The 18779-nt window shown below is 38.7% G+C and overlaps 1 protein-coding gene across 1 annotated transcript in view; it reads right to left on the minus strand.

Annotated features, from left to right (window-relative positions):
- LOC5564848 (neural-cadherin) overlaps window positions 1–18779 on the minus strand; it is a 151063-nt gene that overhangs the window by 70256 nt on the left and 62028 nt on the right. Inside the window, exon 4 of the mRNA XM_021847322.1 lies at window positions 12420–12584. Within this exon, the coding sequence (XP_021703014.1) occupies window positions 12420–12584 (165 nt within the window). The remainder of the gene's footprint in view (window positions 1–12419; window positions 12585–18779) is intronic.

Genomic DNA, 18779 nt, shown 5'->3' on the forward strand with positions numbered 1-18779 from the left:
CTTTATAAAACCATGGCAATAGTCGAATGTTTGGAGTAGAACGCTTCAACAGTTAATGAAACATTTCCTAAAAATATGTTTTTCAATGATTTAATTATCTTGAATGGCGAACCGAATTTATAAATATCAAGAGCAGCTATCAGGTAATGCGATATCACAGAAATTGTGATAATTGAAAACGAATCATTGCTCTCTTGGCAGTTTATACATGTGGGTACGAGAATGATCCACTTCTCCCCACTGATCAACTACAGCCCGAATTACAGTACCGTAAAACGGGGTAACTTTGATAGTTTTTTCGAAGAAAACTTCAATATTTATGCATGCTGTTTCAAAGAATTTCAATTTATATTTTTAAAACAAGTACTGACATCCTAGTTATCGATTGCACTTGATAGATTGACAAAAGATTTATTCTGAATGGATATATAATTTTTCGTGTAATCGAAAGTCGGTTTTCTGTTTTGGGGTAACTTTGATAATGGAGTATAAATCGAACAAGATTGAATGAATTACGGAACATTTGTAGGGCGTTGCAACCCGTAGGCGTTTAACGCTATATGGAAATTTTTGACTTAGATTACAAAAATGGTCCCAGTTTGTGAAAATGGTTTTCGCTAAGATATTTGAGACCGAATTCATGTTCTACTATAACTAGACTGTCATGGGTAAGTAACAAACTCATAATGACTTTATCAAATAGTGGTCGTAGAACAGATTGTTTGTAAGCGTTGCAAAAATGCTAAAATCTTGTAAATTTTTAATATTTGCATAAATATCCTCAAATGCACTTGATTCCAACAAAAATAGCTTTGACATGAAGTGTCATACTAATACTCTTTACTTTTGCATTCGTTTTTCTTAACTGGTTGACAGAAACTTCGTTATTTCGTTTAATATATTGGGGGTCTTGCGCTATCAAAGTTACCCGCATTATTAAAGTTACCCCGTCAAACTGTTGTGTTTTGCAGGCTGCTTGGGCACGTCAGGAGTTAATCATCAATATTAACCTCCTTTTCCCGAGCAGCCTAGATAGCCGCGTAGTGTCGGTAGCGGTTGTTTCAACTGGCTAAGAATTAACACTACGGACTGCCTGTTCCGGTGGTAAAAGTCCACCTCACAGGTGACCCCTAATTTATGGTGTGATGCGTACCGTGCCTAAGAATGAATGGTTAGGGGGGTCTAAATAAAACCTAACCGCTAACGGAGCCTGTGGGGTACCAGGGCGCCCTCCACAGTATTGAGTCCTTCCTGTGCTACCCGGAGCAATGGTGCAGGTGACCTTGTGTTTCTCCGAGATAATCGGCTGCCCTTCTTCAGTCTCTGTCCTGAGGCTTAATAACGGTGGGATTATGAATATGTTGACATTTAATTTAAATTATCACCTATATGGATTCGCATTATGCGTTTTACACAGTGTATTTTGTGCTCTTTCGCCTTTGGCGACTTTAAATAGATACCGATCTGGTTTTTTCGTTGCTGGTCTTTTTCGTGCTGAGATTGCAAAAAGCTTAATCCTGCCTAGTTTGGGTAGTGGCTACGGTTAGGTTAGCTCAGATCAATCTTCAGCATAAAAGAACAGCAACGATCAATCTTTGCAGACTCATGCAAAATGGTGCAGCCCAAGTGGCGCTAGTTCAAGAACCCTACTTTCGTAGAGGGAACTTCTATCTAGGTAACCTTGTGGACCCAGTTTTTGCTACTTTTAGCAAGCTTGAAATGGCAAACTCGCGCTCCATGCCCCGCGCATGCGTGCTCGTTAATAAAGCAATCGTTGCTACACTCATTTCTGAGTTAACTACCAGAGATGTATGTGCTGTCACAATCGATGTTTCTGTTGGTGACCTCAACAGGAAGTACGTCTATTGTTCGGTATATTTACCACATGATGAACCATCCCCAACGGATGACTTCAAACGAGTTGTCGTACACTGCGTAACAAAAGGCCTTCCGCTGATTGTGGGCAGTGATGCCAATGCTCATCACATCATCTGGGGCAGCTCAGATATCAATTTGAGAGGCTCCAGTCTGATGGAATACTTAAGTAGTACAGACCTTGGATTACTTAACATAGGCAATCGCCCAACCTTCATGGTTTCTAATAGAGAAGAAGTGTTAGACATAACGCTCTGCTCGAATAGAATCAGTCACGAGTTGACGAATTGGCATGTATCAGATGAGGAATCATTATCTGATCATCGCTACATCTTCTTTGAACATTCAAATGTAACTGCGCAGACTTTGCGTTTTAGGAATCCCCGGTCAACAAACTGGGAACTCTACATTGAATTGGTTGCGACCAAATTTCATGGATATTCTCCGTCCATTGAAAATCCAAGTGATCTGGATGATGCCGTTGATACTACAACATCCTACATTATGGAAGCTTTTGAAGAAGCATGTCCTCTGCGGTCTGTAAAGACTACAAGAGGGACCCCATGGTGGAATTCCGATCTGACTAGACTCAGGAAACAATGTAGAAGGAGTTGGAACAGACGCCGTTCAGCTGGATCAGAGTCGTTCAAGTCAGCTCGCAAGGCTTACAAGAAGGCTCTTCGTTCTGCTGAACGATCCGGCTGGAAAAACCTTTGTACAAATGTTTCCAGTTTGAGTGAAGTCAGTCGGTTGAACAAAATTCTTGCAAAATCTAAGGATTTCCAAGTGAACGAAATTCGCTTACCTAACGGTGACTTTACTTCTTCCGATGAAGAAGTTTTAGAATGTTTATTCAATACACACTTCCCCGGAAGTGTGGACATAGCATCTACGGATGAACCAAATGTCTTTTCATGTAGTTACGAGTCTCTGGCCTCGTCTCGCAGTATCGTAACTACTGAATCGATTCAATGGGCACTTAATAGTTTTGCCCCTTTAAATCTCCAGGAGCGGATGGGAGTTCTGTTTGATCTTTCGACCTTGACACTTGCTTTTGCCGGGGCGAGCGACGAGGGCAGGATCAAACATGTCGCGCGTCGGTCTCGTAAGTGAAAAAGTGGCGTGATCGGTGAGCTCGGTTGAAGAAAGTGAAAAAGTGCCGCGATCGGTTAGTTCTGTTTGATCTTTCGACCTTGACACTTGCTTTTCCCGGGGCAAGCGACGAGGGCAGGATCAAACATGTCGCGCGTCGGTCTCGTAAGTGAAAAAGTGGCGTGATCGGTGAGTTCGGTTGAAGAAAGTGAAAAAGTGCCGCGATCGGTTAGTTCTGTTTGATCTTTCGACCTTGACACTTGCTTTTCCCGGGGCAAGCGACGAGGGCAGGATCAAACAGCCCGAACAGTTTTTTTTTTTTTATTCTTTTTGGGTCGCGCGCTTATTTTTTTTCCTGAGTGCTTTTTTATAGCCGAGTAAACGAGTGAAGCCGAAAGTGGATTGTGGCTGCTCAGTCAAGGATAACGGATCAATTGGTGAGCTCGTTCCATGCTACTATTTCTAATCTATAAAGTATGTATGACTGCACATTCAATCGTTACAATGGTGGGATGTAAATATGATTTTTCAACAAACTATGGATGGTTCGTCACTGTGAGTGTCGACACAAACTCTGATTCATGATTCATTTATGTTTAACATTTTTTTTTTTTTTCAGAACACCTCTATACCTTTATTTCTGTAATTAAAAAAACTTTGAATGGTTCGACACTACAAGTGTAGACTTGCGAAAGGTTCACTTTATTCAACAAACTTTGGATGGTTCGCCACTGTAAGTGTCGGCATAAGAATAAGAGTGTTCTATGATGTCCCAACCAATCGAGTTTTTTGTTTCTTTTCAAATGAGTAAAATATAATAACACATGCTTTCGTCCTGACAGCTGTAGGAATGTTAAATTTAGGTATTTGTTCAACAAACTTTGAATGGTTCGTCACCTCAAGTGTCGGCATAATTTTCCTCTACATAGAAATTGTTCATATCAAATGAAAATATTATATTTACGTATAAGCATGTATATATCTCACAAATCATTGTTTATCATGGTCTAATCGCTTATCAAAGTGAATCCTATGACCCAACGATCCTCCCCATTAACAAACATCCCTCCCAGTAACCTTTGTGGAGATGCAGAGGCAAACACGGTCTCCAAATAGCAAAGGTTACACACTAACATTCCTTCCCCCAATCCCACCTGACTGCAAGGACGTGGCCGGCGCCGTTATTGACCCTGTATAAATAGAGGCACTGAATTATGCACACTGAAGAAGATTATGGTCAACCCAGCCGAACTTCTAGTTGATTCTTTGTGCATTTTCACTGACTTCGGTCAATCACGGAATAGCAACCATTGATATGTGTAGTCAGTCTAAGCTAAGCTAAGCTAAGCTTTAAATCTCCAGGAGCGGATGGGATTTATCCTGTTCTGCTCCAAAAGGGATTTGAGTCTATCAAACATGTTTTGAAAAAGCTACTTGTAAGCAGTTTTGCTACCGGGTACATTCCCAAATCCTGGCGTGATATTACTGTAAAGTTTATCCCAAAAGGAGGACGTGCGTCGTATGAGGAAGCGAAGAGTTTTAGACCAATCAGTCTGACCTCTTTTCTTCTGAAATGTCTGGAACGCATTATCGATCATCACATCCGTGATGTTTATTTGGCAAACATGCCTATTCATGTGAATCAACATGCTTACCAATCTGGAAAGTCCACTGTGACTCTTTTACACAAAGTTGTATACGATATCGAGAAAGCATTCGCTCAGAAGCAATCGTGCTTGGGTGTTTTCTTGGATATTGAGGGTGCCTTTGATAACGTGTCTTTCAATGCCATATTGGAAGCCGCACGAAACCATGGGCTACCTACAATGATTACCAATTGGATTCATCAAATGCTCAAAAACCGACATCTCTTCTCGACATTGCGTCAAGCAGCGATTCGAAAATTGAGTGTTTGCGGATGCCCCCAAGGGGGAGTCTTGTCACCACTTTTGTGGAATCTCGTAGCAGATACGCTATTGAGGCAACTCAATAATTGCGGTTTTCCAACTTATGGATTTGCCGACGACTATCTAGCTCTGATAGTTGGTATGTGCATAAGCACCCTATTCGACCTGATGCAAAGTGCTCTTCAGGTAGTCGAGAGTTGGTGTCGCCAATATGGCTTTTCGGTTAACCCGAATAAAACATCTATTGTTCTTTTTACGGAAAGACGGAACCGCGATGGAATTCGACCTTTACGTCTTTTTGGCACTGATATTAATGTGACTGATCAAGTAAAGTATGTCGGAGTCATTCTAGATTCCAAACTTTTATGGACAGCTCACATTGATTTCAGAGTCAAAAAAGCTTGTATGGCCTTCGGTCAATGCCGGCGAACCTTTGGTAAAACTTGGGGCCTCAAACCCAAATATATCAAATGGATTTACACAACAGTTGTTCGACCAATATTGGCATATGGATGTCTTGTGTGGTGGCAAAAGGGCGAAGTGAGAACAATCCAATCAAAATTGGGTCATCTCCAAAGGATGTGCTTGATGGCGATGTCTGGTGCGTTCTCTACAACTCCCACAGCAGCGCTCGAGGCCCTTTTCGACGTTGCGCCACTACACATATATCTTAAACAAGAAGCACTTTCTTGCTCTTACCGTTTATGGGTACTGGATCTACTGGAGAAAAATCCAGTGAATCGTAGATCTACACACACTTCGTTGTTTGCACTTTTGGTGAATTGGGACAAAATTGTCCTTGCTCCAAGTGATCTCACAATTGCTTGTAACTTTCCTTACAGGACATTTACCACACAATTCCCTTCACGGGAAGAGTGGACGTCTGGCTATTTGGAAAGAAGTATATCAAACAATATAGTATGTTACACTGATGGCTCCCTTCTTGAAGGTAGAGCTGGTGCAGGAGTATATTCTCGTGAGCTAAGGCTGAATCAGTTTTACTCACTTGGTAGAAACTGCACCGTTTTTCAGGCGGAAATATTTGCTCTTATGTGTGGAGTGCAATCAGCACTTCAACAGCGCGTAAAGGGTAAAGTCATATACTTCTGTTCAGATAGTCAGGCTGCTATAAAAGCTCTCGCTTCGGCCAACTCAAGGTCGAAGCTTGTTATCGCATGTCGAACTCAAATTGAGGAACTGAATTCAGTCAACTCTGTAAACCTTGTATGGGTACCTGGCCATTATTCCATCGCTGGAAATGAATTGGCTGATGAGCTAGCTCGCGATGGAGCATCGCATGACTTCATTGGCCCTGAGCCGGCTATTCCAATTTCGAAGTGCTGGGTGAAGCTTCAGATAAACTCTTGGGCGGCAACTCAGCACAAGCAATATTGGAATAGTTTGGAGTCGTGTCGTCAAACAAAATTGTATATTACTGAGCCATCTCCAAAGGTGGCGAAGTATTTAACAAATCTGTCAAAGCAGAATTGCAGTCTCTTGGTCAGAGCGTTGATAGGCCACTGCCGACTCAACTATCACATGGCAAATATTCAGCGTGCTGACTCATTTGTGTGTGATAGTTGTGACTCCGATTATGGAACTTCGTATCACCTGATATGTAACTGTCCAGTTTTTGCGCAAATGCGATTCCAATTACTTGGTAAACACTTATTAAGTGAAACTGAATACAGAAGCCTGAATCTTCAGGACATTCTGTTATTCTTAACCCGCTGTGGTAATGAGCTATAGGCTCTCTTTACGCTCATGCGTTTTGCAGTGCCCTTTTTAGGGCGCTGTTCGAACCCATTGTGGTATGGAGCTACATGCTCTCATTTCGCTTATGCGATCTTCCCTCTTCAAGGGACCCCACTCCTATTTCCTCCCATCTTTCCCTTCCCTTTCCTCTCCCATCGGGTAGATGATGAAATAGGCTCAAATATGGCGATGGCACAAATCTCCCAACTGGTGGGGAACGTGCCTTTGGAGCCGGCCTTCTGATACCTGATACCCACTTTTGATGGTAGAAATTGAATGTACCAAAAAAAGCTTTGGTCTTTTTTTCAAAAATACAGTCTATGAAATAAAAGCGAAAAATATACAGTAACCTTTTTTTCCTATAGCTTGGATTCCGAGAGATGCTCAAAAACTGTCATCAAAGTTCTCATGAAATATTGCATGATTGTATATTTTTGTAAATCGTGGGTTTCTGAGATTCATATATTGCTTTTTTTTTGAACATCCCTATTCTATTTCATTTTTTCTTAGCACATTTTAGGCAATTATTAAAATTTGATTTTCACAAAAAAAAAAAACAAATAACAAAAAAGTTTCCAAAACTGACTGAGGTTGTGCGGGAGTAAGTACAAGAAAAAATTGCGTAGGCGTAAAATGAGTGACGATATTTACTTTTTGTTATTAAAACAGAACCACACTGGACAAAAGAACTGTAACAATCTCTCTATCTATATAAATAAAAATGGAATGGTGTTTGTATGTCACGGAATGGCTTACTAACGGGTCAACGGATTTGGATGATTCTTTCTCCGTATTGTTCGTTAAGGGATCCGACGTGTTTGTGTGTATAAAAATCCGAAGATATTCACAGAGTATGGATGGAGTGGTATGGAGTCTTCGGACGAAAATTTTCAAATAACATGGCGAACATTTAGTTCGGAATCTCACCACAGGTTGCAGTGCAGCTTTAAACTTTATTTGTAGATTTTCAAATAACGTGTCTTACACAAAATTGTAAATTAATGAAATTGAAACAAGTTTACTGATCACATCAACCTCCATCTGGTCATTTTACCGAAACACAAAAAAAAACATAAAATATCTTCAAAACAATGGTTAATTTGAATATGTTCAGAATTTGAAGTTTGAGACAAAATTGTATAAATAGTCGAAATACACATCATTATGGAATTGAATAGGGTTCTAAACGCAAAAAGTTATTGTCAATTTTAGTGGAAATAGACATTTTTATGGTTTTGTTGTTATCAGATAGGCAAATGGATGGAGCTAAACCTCTTACCTCTTATGAAGAAAAGCTGTACCTACCACAAATGTGACATTGCCTTTGGAACAACAAACTTGTATTTTAAGTTTTTCAGTATTTCAGAGAATTTGTTTATGGTCAATTGATTATTCTCGCTCTTCAAAATATTCAACAACAATGCGTTCCTACAGATTTGTTGCAATTTTGCAATAGACATTACCATGGTTGCGGTTCTTTTTATGTAGCAAACATGCTAATGAGTAAGAATATTTGAGCACACGATTAATTTCCAGAATCATGAAATCATTACTTTTACTTTTTTTTATTAAATTTTCGATTTATACTAGAACATTGCATGAAATGATATGAATAATTCATAATAACATCGCTTTTTTGAACATTATGTTAGAACCCAGAAACTAAAAAGCAGATAAGGTCATTTTTGAGTTTAAAATAGTGACCCATGCTGTTCAAACTTCCTTGCATGAATACTCATGGATACGGATGAAAATGTTAAAATATGCAATTGCTTATAATGTACTTTGAATCCAGGGAGAAATTACTTGCATCCAGTTGCCTTCCTAATAACAAGAAAATTTCGAAAATTTACAATTTTTACTGAAAGTTGATGATTTTTTTTCCCTGTTTCAGAACCCTATTTGTTTCCACAAAGTTGTGTATTTTGAGTATTTACATCATTTTGTAGAACATTGTTTGCAATAAAAACTTCGAATTTTGAAAATATTTGAGTAAAACAATATTTGAAAGCCCTTTTTTAAATTTCTTTGTATTTGGTAGGGTGACCAGATGGACAGCTGGTGCATTCAGCACACTTGTTTTATTTTCATTAATTTACAACTTTTCCATATACACCGTATTTTAAAATCGTAAAAAAAAGTTGAAATTTGCAGCGCCAGCTATGTCGAGATTCCGAACTTAACGTTATGGTCAGCCGATACGCTATTTGAAAAGTTTCATTCCAAGACACCATACCGATAAAAGCACAAACGCTACATGAAAAAGTTCACAATTTTGGTAATTTATTCCACTGTTTACAGAATGCAGGAAAATTTTGGGTTGTGTAGGAAATTTTGACGAGTTATTCGCTTTAAGGAAGCCGCTGAGTCCTCTGCACTTCCACTAGAAAACACAGTGAGTTTCGATATGGGATAGGGCTGTTCGTTTCCAGGATTCATCGTGGTAAACGATGCAAATTGAATTAAAAACGAACAAGATCATAGAGCATAGTTAACCGCTTGGGTAACCGATACCTTGATTCCGTCGTTCTTCCCACAGGAGCAAGCAACACAATCAACGGACAAAACAATACTTTGAAAGGAGTGTCTTAGGAAATGACACTTTTATTTAAGAGTGGAACTGAACATGATCTATAACGTACACATTTTAGGTTTACACATGGTTAAGGAATTATATGAAGAATGAAAGATGAACACAATTTTCAAGAAACTTTGTAACAATTTTCTTCTACAATATTGTTTTTATTAGTTAGGCCCTTCGTTTAGTATTGTAAAACAATCATGGACTACTTTGAGAGTTTTGAAAACCATGCTTTGGTTCATGGAGAAACTTGCTGTATCTTTGTTCTGGTATTGAGAGAAATCTTTAATTTTTGAAAGTATGAAGAAAAAACATCCAAACTATTTTGCAATCTACTACAGATGTCACGCAGGATTTGTCCGTTGGCAGAGAGGCCTATGTGATCAGAAAACGAAGATTTTTGACATCCCAGAGGTAACACATGTAAGTCAGATGTAAGCATATTGCATAATATTGGTCCCAATATGCTGCCTTGAGCAACACCAGCTCTTACAGGAAGTCTTTCAGACTTCGAGCTCTGATAATTAACCTGAAGTGTACGATTTGACAGATAACTTTGAATTATTCTAACAATGTATGTTGGAAAATTAAAGTTTTTCAATTTTACAATCAAGCCTTCATGCCTGTCGAATGCTTTTTCTGTCTAGAAGAGGAAGACCAGTAGAAAAGCCTTCATATTTGTTGGAAATAATCAAATTTGTTACACGTGAAAGTTGATGAGTGGTCGAATATCCATGTCGGAATCCTAACTGTTCATTGGCAAACATTGAAGTTTCGTTGATGTGGACCACCATTCTGTTCAAAATGATTTTTTCAAAAAGTATACTGATGGACGAAAGCAAGCTGATTGGACGATAGCTAGAAGCTTCTGCTGGATTTGTGATCGGTTTTAAAATTGGTATACAACCTTGACTTTTTCCATTTGTCAGGAAAATATTCCAACTGAAAACATTTGTTAAATATATCAACCAAAAATGATAGGCTACTCTTTGGAAGTTTCTTGATGAGAATGTAGTAAAGTCCATCATCGCCAGGGGCTTCATTTTTTTAGAATTTTCTAACAATAGTTCTCACTCATTCCAAATCAGTCACCCAGGAATTTTCAAATACGTGCTCTTTATTGAGAATGATATCGAAGTCCTGAGTAACTTGATTTTCAATTGGACTAGTGAGTCCCTAATTAAAATAATGCTTGCTCTCTAACTGCATAGCAAGTTCTTGAACTATTTCGCTATTAGTTAATAATAATTTATTTTCCTCTATTAAAGCCGGAATTGGCTTCTGAGGTTTTCTCAAAATTTTTGATAATTTTCAAAAGGGCTTCAATTGAGAAATTTGATTTCCAAAATTATCAATTCGTTTTTTTAAGCTCTAAAAGTGGCTCATGAATTCAAGAGCAACAGATTTCTTTTGCTGAGCTGCTTGAAATTGTATGCTAGAAAATTAATTCTGAAGCTCAAAATTTAGAAGTTCTATTCTGTTTTCTGCACTACTGTGCGTGCATTATTAGAATTCAAGTTTAGGAAAGGCATTATATATGTTTTTCGGATGATCCAAAAAGACGTAGTTTTTCAAGACTCATTCTGGTTTCCACGAAGAGTATACTTACCCATTATTTGGTTTACTAGGCCGAAATCAAACGCACTAACATTTATACAAACTTGATATTTACATTGTTTCAGCAGAAATCGATCCTGGCTGAGATTCTACTCAATCACGTGCTATCACAATGCCTAGATAAGCGCTGTTGATCGCTGAACCGCGGCCTTTCCCCTCGGACATGAATTGTTAATTGCGTACGAACTGTTCCGTGAATGAGTGTGTTAGCTCGCAAAAGCCTTCAATCGCTGAAATATTTATACTGAATCACTCAATCCATTAGGCCGAAATGGATAGGAGAGCGTTTGGTTGGATTAGCACCAAGGATTAGAGGCACGACAGGATCCAGTGCAGTACAGTAGTTGTCCATTTCGCCAATGCTGCTGGCTGGCAAGTGGAGCAGATGTTAGTTACGAGTTTGAGTTAGCACAGAAAGGACACCGATATGCACAACCACCATAACCACCACCGTGACCGCAATTCTACAACATTAGTGGGCAACTACGCAATCAGGCAGCGAACATGGACAGGAAGTTAATCCACCGAAAAGAGCAGCGTCACCCAAGTGAAGAGGAAGATTCCAGCCACCAGAGAGATTCTGTAACAAGTACACGAAAGCCATTTGTCCGAAAGACATTTACCCAAATGCGCCATTTATCCGAATAAACCTGAATGAAATCGAGTCCTTTTGTAACAATGGTATTCAAATAAGTGGCCATTCGGGTAAATAGTTTTCGGTTGAATGTCTTTCGGGTAAATCGGGTATTTGTTACAGAATCACCAGACAAGACCACAAGTGAACGGTACCAGACCTGCATGATTCGAAACGGGACGTCCAGTTCTTCGTCCATGGTGCGTTCGTAGAGCTGCTGCGGGAAAACTGGCGGCATATCGTTCACGTCCTTGACGTTGATTACGATAATCGTTTTGCCTTCGTTCAAACTATCGGACGCTACCAACGTTAGGTTGTACTGGGAGGGTGGTGATGGAGACGAGTTGAATGACCACGTTGAACAAGGTGTGGGATCGAGGCACGAGGTTCGATGAGGGAAGAGAAGAAAGTTATAATGTGATTAATAGAGTTTGTTCGGCAACAATCGAGGCGAGTTTATAATCAAATCGGGTTTCTTTGATGCACGGTGCAATTGTTCAAGAATAGTTACCGTCTTTTGAGATGCGTTTGATAATGACGAAGGCGTGATGTAGCTTTCGATTGATAGTGAAGTCTCCTATAATAATCAGTTGAATACATGTTGAATACATGAGGCAGTCAAATGAAATATAAATTTTATCAGCCTATTTCGGATACAGCTTCGTTTCATTAAAAACAACCTAAATTCAATAAATAATGACATTAGACCCATCCCTCGAAGAATATGAGATATGGAATTGTGTTTCCATTTCATATCAATTCAAAACCGATTCATCCATAAATTTTAAATTATTTAGAATGAAAAACAATTCTTCAATAATTTGTGAAGTGGAACCATCATAATCTCTCAGCCAGGAAAAAATAGGATTTAAATGACGCAACATTCACAACAGGGAACAATAGCAAAAAATAAATAAAAATTCATGCAAAACGATCAAAGAATACGAATCTAATGGACCTGCAATATCCGTTTCGGTAGATTACGGTCGTCCTCCTCGGTGATTTGGGCTTGGTAGGTTGGTCGCCCGAAGACAGGTGGATTATCGTTGACGTCCTTAACGTGGATCACCACCGTGGTGTAGTTTTCCTTGAGGTTATCCGACGCAGCTAGTCGTAGCTCGTACTGTTGGTAGGGGCAGCGTGTGAGGAAAAAGTTGAATAATAGCAGCGAAATTTGGTTAGTGGGCACACCTCGGAACATTCAAGCAATTGGTTTCCTATTTTAATTGATGTTATATAGTTTGATTTGAGTACATCGATTTGATATTAAGTATGCAATACCTGAATCATTAAAGATCTAGTCTAAGTAGTTTTACTTGCTTGACAACGTGTTCCCAAGTAACCATGGAGTATTATACCATTGCTTATATAATTAATGCAAGGATGTTCATAATACAACCAAGCAATTCAAAAAAAGTAATATTAGTGCATTGATATATTTGTAATGTATCCTTAATGCTCTATTACAAGACAGCTTTGGAAATATATCGAATGAAAACTACGTTTATTATTGTTGATAAACAGTATTGTGGATACTTGGGTTTTGATCAACATAACTAAATATAAACATCCCTATTGTGCTTATGTAGACAAAGTATTTAGTGAGATCATGAAAAACAAAATATCCGCGATACTAGGTTGGATTCAAACCTACGACTCTGAGAAAATGGTTAAGCTACTGAGTCACTAGGGACTAAATCAAAAGGTAACAAGTTTCGATTTCAAATCCAAAAGACCCTTGCAGCTTCCTCTCATACGTGGGTTATAATTTATCCATCTCAGTTGAACAAAAATATGGAAATGCAGCACTGTTTGCATCAACTCAAAAATAAAAATATCTCTTGAAACTAATCACAGTTGTCAATTGCTTAATATATACGAGAATCAAACTCCCGACCTCAAGATCGTAAATCTCCACTAGTTCTTCTAACGATTATTTGGCCAATGTACTATAAAAGCTACGACATTACCTATAAATACAAGCTTGTTGCTTATTACCCTATGCACCTTTCAGAATACAAGTTTTTGAAAAAAAAAACTTTCACGCAACATATGAATAACATCATTTAACCCTTTGGGGCCGGCGCGGTCATATATGACCGCAGTACAAAAAAGGCTGTAAAAAAAGAACCAATGAACAAATGTATATACTGTCTTCGGCAAAGTTGTCCCAAATATACTCTTTTATCAGAGAAAAATATGAAGTATATGCCTTTATGACCTAATTGACAACCTAGAACATCCTGAACATCCTGAAGTTTGCAAAATTGAACTATAAGTACATACGAAGCGTGAAATGCTGATTGTGAACATAAATGATGTTCAGGCTAGATAATACAGAATTGCTCTTTTAACGAAAACACTATTTCACTTGCTTTGCTATGTCCTGGGATGTTCTAGGACGTCCAAACTGTCCTGAAGCACACTCTTTAAAATCTACAACCGTAACAGTAATTGTTTGGGTTAAACACAACAACATTACAAATTCAAATAGAATCTACCAACCTCTGAGAATCTCAAGAGCTATTTCAAGGAACGTTTGGGATATTCCAGGCCTTCCAAATTACCCTGGAGTTCAGAACTTCAGGTCTACACTTGTTCCAGTAGTTATTCTCGCTAAACTGAGTAAAGTTATATAATCTACAATGTTTACTGAACCTTGTCACGGATCAAAAGGCTACTTCAAGAAACGTTTGAGGTATTCCAGGCCCTCCAAATTACCCTGGAAATCTGAATTTCATGTCTACATTTATTCCAGTAGTATTTCTTGCTAAACTGGGTGAAGTTATATAATCTACCATGTTCACTGAACTTTCGCACGTATCAATATGTTTTAAAGAACGTTTGGAGTATTCCGGGCCCTCCAAATTACCCTGGAGTTCAGAACTTCAGGGCTACACTTATTCCAGAAATTTATCTCGCTAAACTGAGTGAATTTATAAAATCTTTCCTGTTCACTAAACCTTATCATGCATCAATAGGCTGTTTCAAGGAACGTTTGGGATATTATAGGTGCTCCAAATTACCCTGGAGTTCAGAACTTCAGGTCTACACTTATTCCAGTATTTTTTCTTGCTAAACTGAGTAAAGATATATAACTTACCAAGTTTACTGAACCTTGTAACGGATCTATAGGCTGATTCGAGGAACGTTTGGGGTATTCTAGGCCCTCCAATTTACCCTAGTGTTCGTAACTTCAGGTTAACATTTGTTTCAGTAATTTATCTCACTAAACTGAGTGAAGTTATATAATCTAACATGCTCACTAAACCATCTCATGGATCAATAAGCTCTTTCAAGGAACGTTTGGGATATTCCAGGCCCTCCAAATTATCCTGGAGTTCAGAACTTCAGGTCTGCACTTGTTTAAGTAATTTATCTCACTAAACTGAGTGAAGTTGTTCACTGAATTTTCTCACGGATCAATTAGCTGTTTCAAGGAACGTTTGGGGTATTCCGAGCCACCCAGATTACCCCGGAGTTCAGAAATTCAGATCTACAATTGTTCTAGTAATTTTTCTTACTAAACGATGAAGTTATTTAATGTTCACTGAGCTTTCTCACGAATCAAAAAGATATTTCAAGGAACGTTTGGAGTATTCCAGGCCCTCCAAATTACCCTGGAGTTCAGAACTACAGGTCTTCCCTTGTTCCAGTAATTTTTCTTTTTAAACTGAGTGAAGTTATATAATCTACTATGTTGACTGATTAATATGCTGTTTCAAGGAACGATTGAGGTATTGCAGATCCTTCAAAATTTCTCCAGGACTTCAGAACTTTAGGTCTACTATTTTTCCAGTAATATTTCCTTCTAAACTGAGTGAAGTTATATAATCTACCATGTTCACTGAACCTTCTCACAGACCAATTGGCTATTTCAAGAAACGTTGGTGATATTCCAGGCCCTCCAATTTACCCTGGAGTTCATAACTTCAGGTCTACCCTTGTTCCAGTAACTTTTCTCGCTAAAATGATCAAAGTTTTCCCTTTGAAGCCGGCACGGTCATTTATGACCGCCTTCGGAAAATGGCTGTATAAAAAGAACCAATGAATAAAATTTACTGTCTTCGGAAAAGTCCTTGCAAATATACTTCCCTGTCAGGGAAAAAATTTAGGTGTAAGCCTTAATGCCCTGCTTGGCAACCTAGAACATCCTGAACATGCAGAAGTCTGACAAATAGAATAATTAGTATAAAAGTAGCTAAAATGCCTTTTGTAAATACAACTGATGTTTGTACTTGGTAATGCATACCTATTATATCAAGAAAAACGCTGCTTCACATGCCTTTTCATGTCCTGGGATATTCTACGACGTTCAGACTATCCCCAAGCTCAATTCTCGAAATTTACAGCAGTAGTTGCTTGCACTAGAAATAATCAGCGATGCCAGATTTCTTTGGAAATCATTCCGTAGACGAAAAGTGATAAGCGTGGGGAGAGATCCCCGGCATTGCAATTCCGTAGATTTCCGTTGGAAAAATCCGTAAATTACCATAGAATAATGAGAATTTCCGTAGCTTTCTGTAGAAAATATACATTTTCCGTTGAATTATCTTACGGATCCGTAGAAAGTGCTCAATTCCGTAGATCTACGGAAATTTTCGTAGACCTGGCAACGCTGCAAATAATAATATTTTCAACTCAAACGGAATCTATTGACCTCTGAGAATCTCAACAGCTTTTCCAAACTATCCTAGAGCTCAGAACTTCAAATCTGCCCTTGTGGCAGTGTTCTTTTTTCGCTAAATAGAGATCAGTTATATAATCTACCAGGTTATATAGGGCCCCCATAGCCGAAGCTGTAAAGACGCGGGTATTCATCATGACCATGCTGAGGGTTCCGGGTTCGATTCCCGGTCGGTCCCGGATCTTTTCGTAATGAAAATATTCTTGACTGCCTTGGGCATAGAGTAAAGGGTGTCCCCGATGAAATTGCCACACACAAAATTGATTCGCAAAATTCGAGTTTTCATCCGATTGCCATCAAAACTTCAGGGATTGAGAAATTACCATTAAACTTCATTTTACCATTTTACTCGTATTTTATTTACAGTCCATATGTAAATGCCCGCACCTTGGCCTCAACCCCGGCCATGAGATTCTGCACAACCTGTGAATCAACCATTTTTTGCATGTGAACCCATACTTTCTTCAGTTCCTCGACTGTCTTCAAAAAGACATGAAAATATAAGAAACAAAAACATGTTTATCTACTCGTATTTACGGATGCTTTGCAGTTACAGAAAATTTACTGCACAGCCATACAAATCCCAACTGTTTACTTCTTTCTTTCTGACTGACTTTTTCCACGCGTGTAAACATTAGTGCATTAGTAACTCATTTGATTCGGCTGGGAAACGGTTTGAAACGAAAAACGCACTACGACGCATTTTCCAGCCGACTAAAATGGAGCCGTTTAGCACCTAAATAAAGCCACCAAGTGCCCTATGGAAGACTCTCAACTAGATTTGGGTGAGAGTGTCGTGAAACTTCTAAAGCCTCTCGGCTATACGGAGCGATACCGAATGAGAGAAAGAGCTGGAGATAAATAATGTCGTCACTGCGCAAGCTTCCATTGAAGTGTTAGCTTATGCGTGCGAAAAAATTTGCACCCTTGGCAAAGAGTGTACCAAGTGCTTAACTGACAATAAGGCAATCCATGAGACAGCTGTGATCAGCTAAATTTTTTTGTTTACCATGAATTTTTGACAATCATCCCTTGGGGAACAAAGGAGATTGGTAAGCACTGATGACGCTTAACGAAATTTCTGTAAGTTTAGTGTTCACTGTGCTTGCACTTTGAGCTGTCAACCCAATCGCGAAGTGTCCTCATGAATAGTCTTATAGTCCACACTGTCATATGTTGCAAGAACCGCGCGAAGCACTGTCTACCATGATGGATTTTAGTTGACGTTTGCCTAACACGCACGCTACTACACAAATTACCTGTAAGTTTTGTTCGCATCATTCAGCAACGTGTACACTATCAAAAGTCAAAGCGGTCGAACACTAGCGCCTCTGGTGGAACGATCGCGTCGATCAAATGAAAATCAAATTCATCGTTAAACGCATGTACCATGAGCTTCTCAAGAGTTTTACGTCTGTTTGTCTGTGACAGTACAGTAGTGATGCCTCTACATGGATAGTCGTGTTGCACGATTGCAAAAAAGAAGTAGAGCTCGAGATTTGTATGACGATTACCGGATCTTTTCGTAAAGGAAAGAGTCTTGATTTCCTTGGGCACGGAGTATGGGCACATGCCTGCCACACGATATATCCATGCAAAAAGGTCAATATCTGAGAAAGATCAAAGGTAATAAATGTGGAAGTGCTAAACTAACACTAAGCTGAGAAGCCAGCTTCCTCCCAGTGGGAACGATATGCCAAGAAAAAGAAGAAGATTCGTCGACAAACACATATATTCAAAACGTGTTTCTACTCGTTTACGCATTTAGACTCTACTGACGTTTTCACAAATTGTTCTCTAACAAAAGCTGAAAAGCAGGGGGGTTGAAAATAGTATATTTTTACGTGACATAATTTATGGATGCTTCCCAATAGATGTCGCTAATTATGACTGGAAACTTTGTCGAATACACCATGTTTCGGAAGTGCTTCGTTTCGTGGTTATTAATTTATTACCACTAAATCCTGACTCTCATCGCGTTGTAGATCTTATGTACTGAACATCCCGACAAGTTAGATAATCTAGAACATTCGAAATGATCTGATTATATTTGCTGAACACTCAGAAGGTTCAGAATATACGGTAGATTACAGTTCATCACCTTGTTTGATGAACAAGGTTGTTATTACAAGCATAGACTTCAAGTTATGAACTCAAGAGCAGTTTGGAAGACCTAGCACCTCCCAAAAAAATATTTGTCATCATTTCTTGTTATGTTTAGCATTTTGAGCACCAAAACTATTGAAAGGCGTTCAAAAAACTGTATAATAGTTCTTGGAAAAAATCAGGCCCCAAAGGGTTAAACAAACAAACTGTTGCTAGATCATGTTTTCGTTGTTACATAATACGTGAGGAACAACTCAACTATACTGCAATTGAAACCTAGATTGAAACAAACAAAATTTTAGCTGTAAAATACGAAGTTTAGTGCAACTTTCTCACAACAGAGATTAATCTTCTTGAGGTGTGAGTATTGAAACGCAACTTGCATGCAATGAAGTTATGTTGCGGATGCTTTAGAAGATGAAAGTAATTCGAGTCATAACATTGAAACCGGCATTTTGGAAGAAGTTGCAAGAGTTTGTTTGAAAAGTTACTGAATACATCTTGATAAACTTGTCTTTAATACTG

This window comes from Aedes aegypti, chromosome 2 (genome assembly GCF_002204515.2).
Source record: "Aedes aegypti strain LVP_AGWG chromosome 2, AaegL5.0 Primary Assembly, whole genome shotgun sequence".
NCBI classification, from domain to species: domain Eukaryota; kingdom Metazoa; phylum Arthropoda; class Insecta; order Diptera; family Culicidae; genus Aedes; species Aedes aegypti.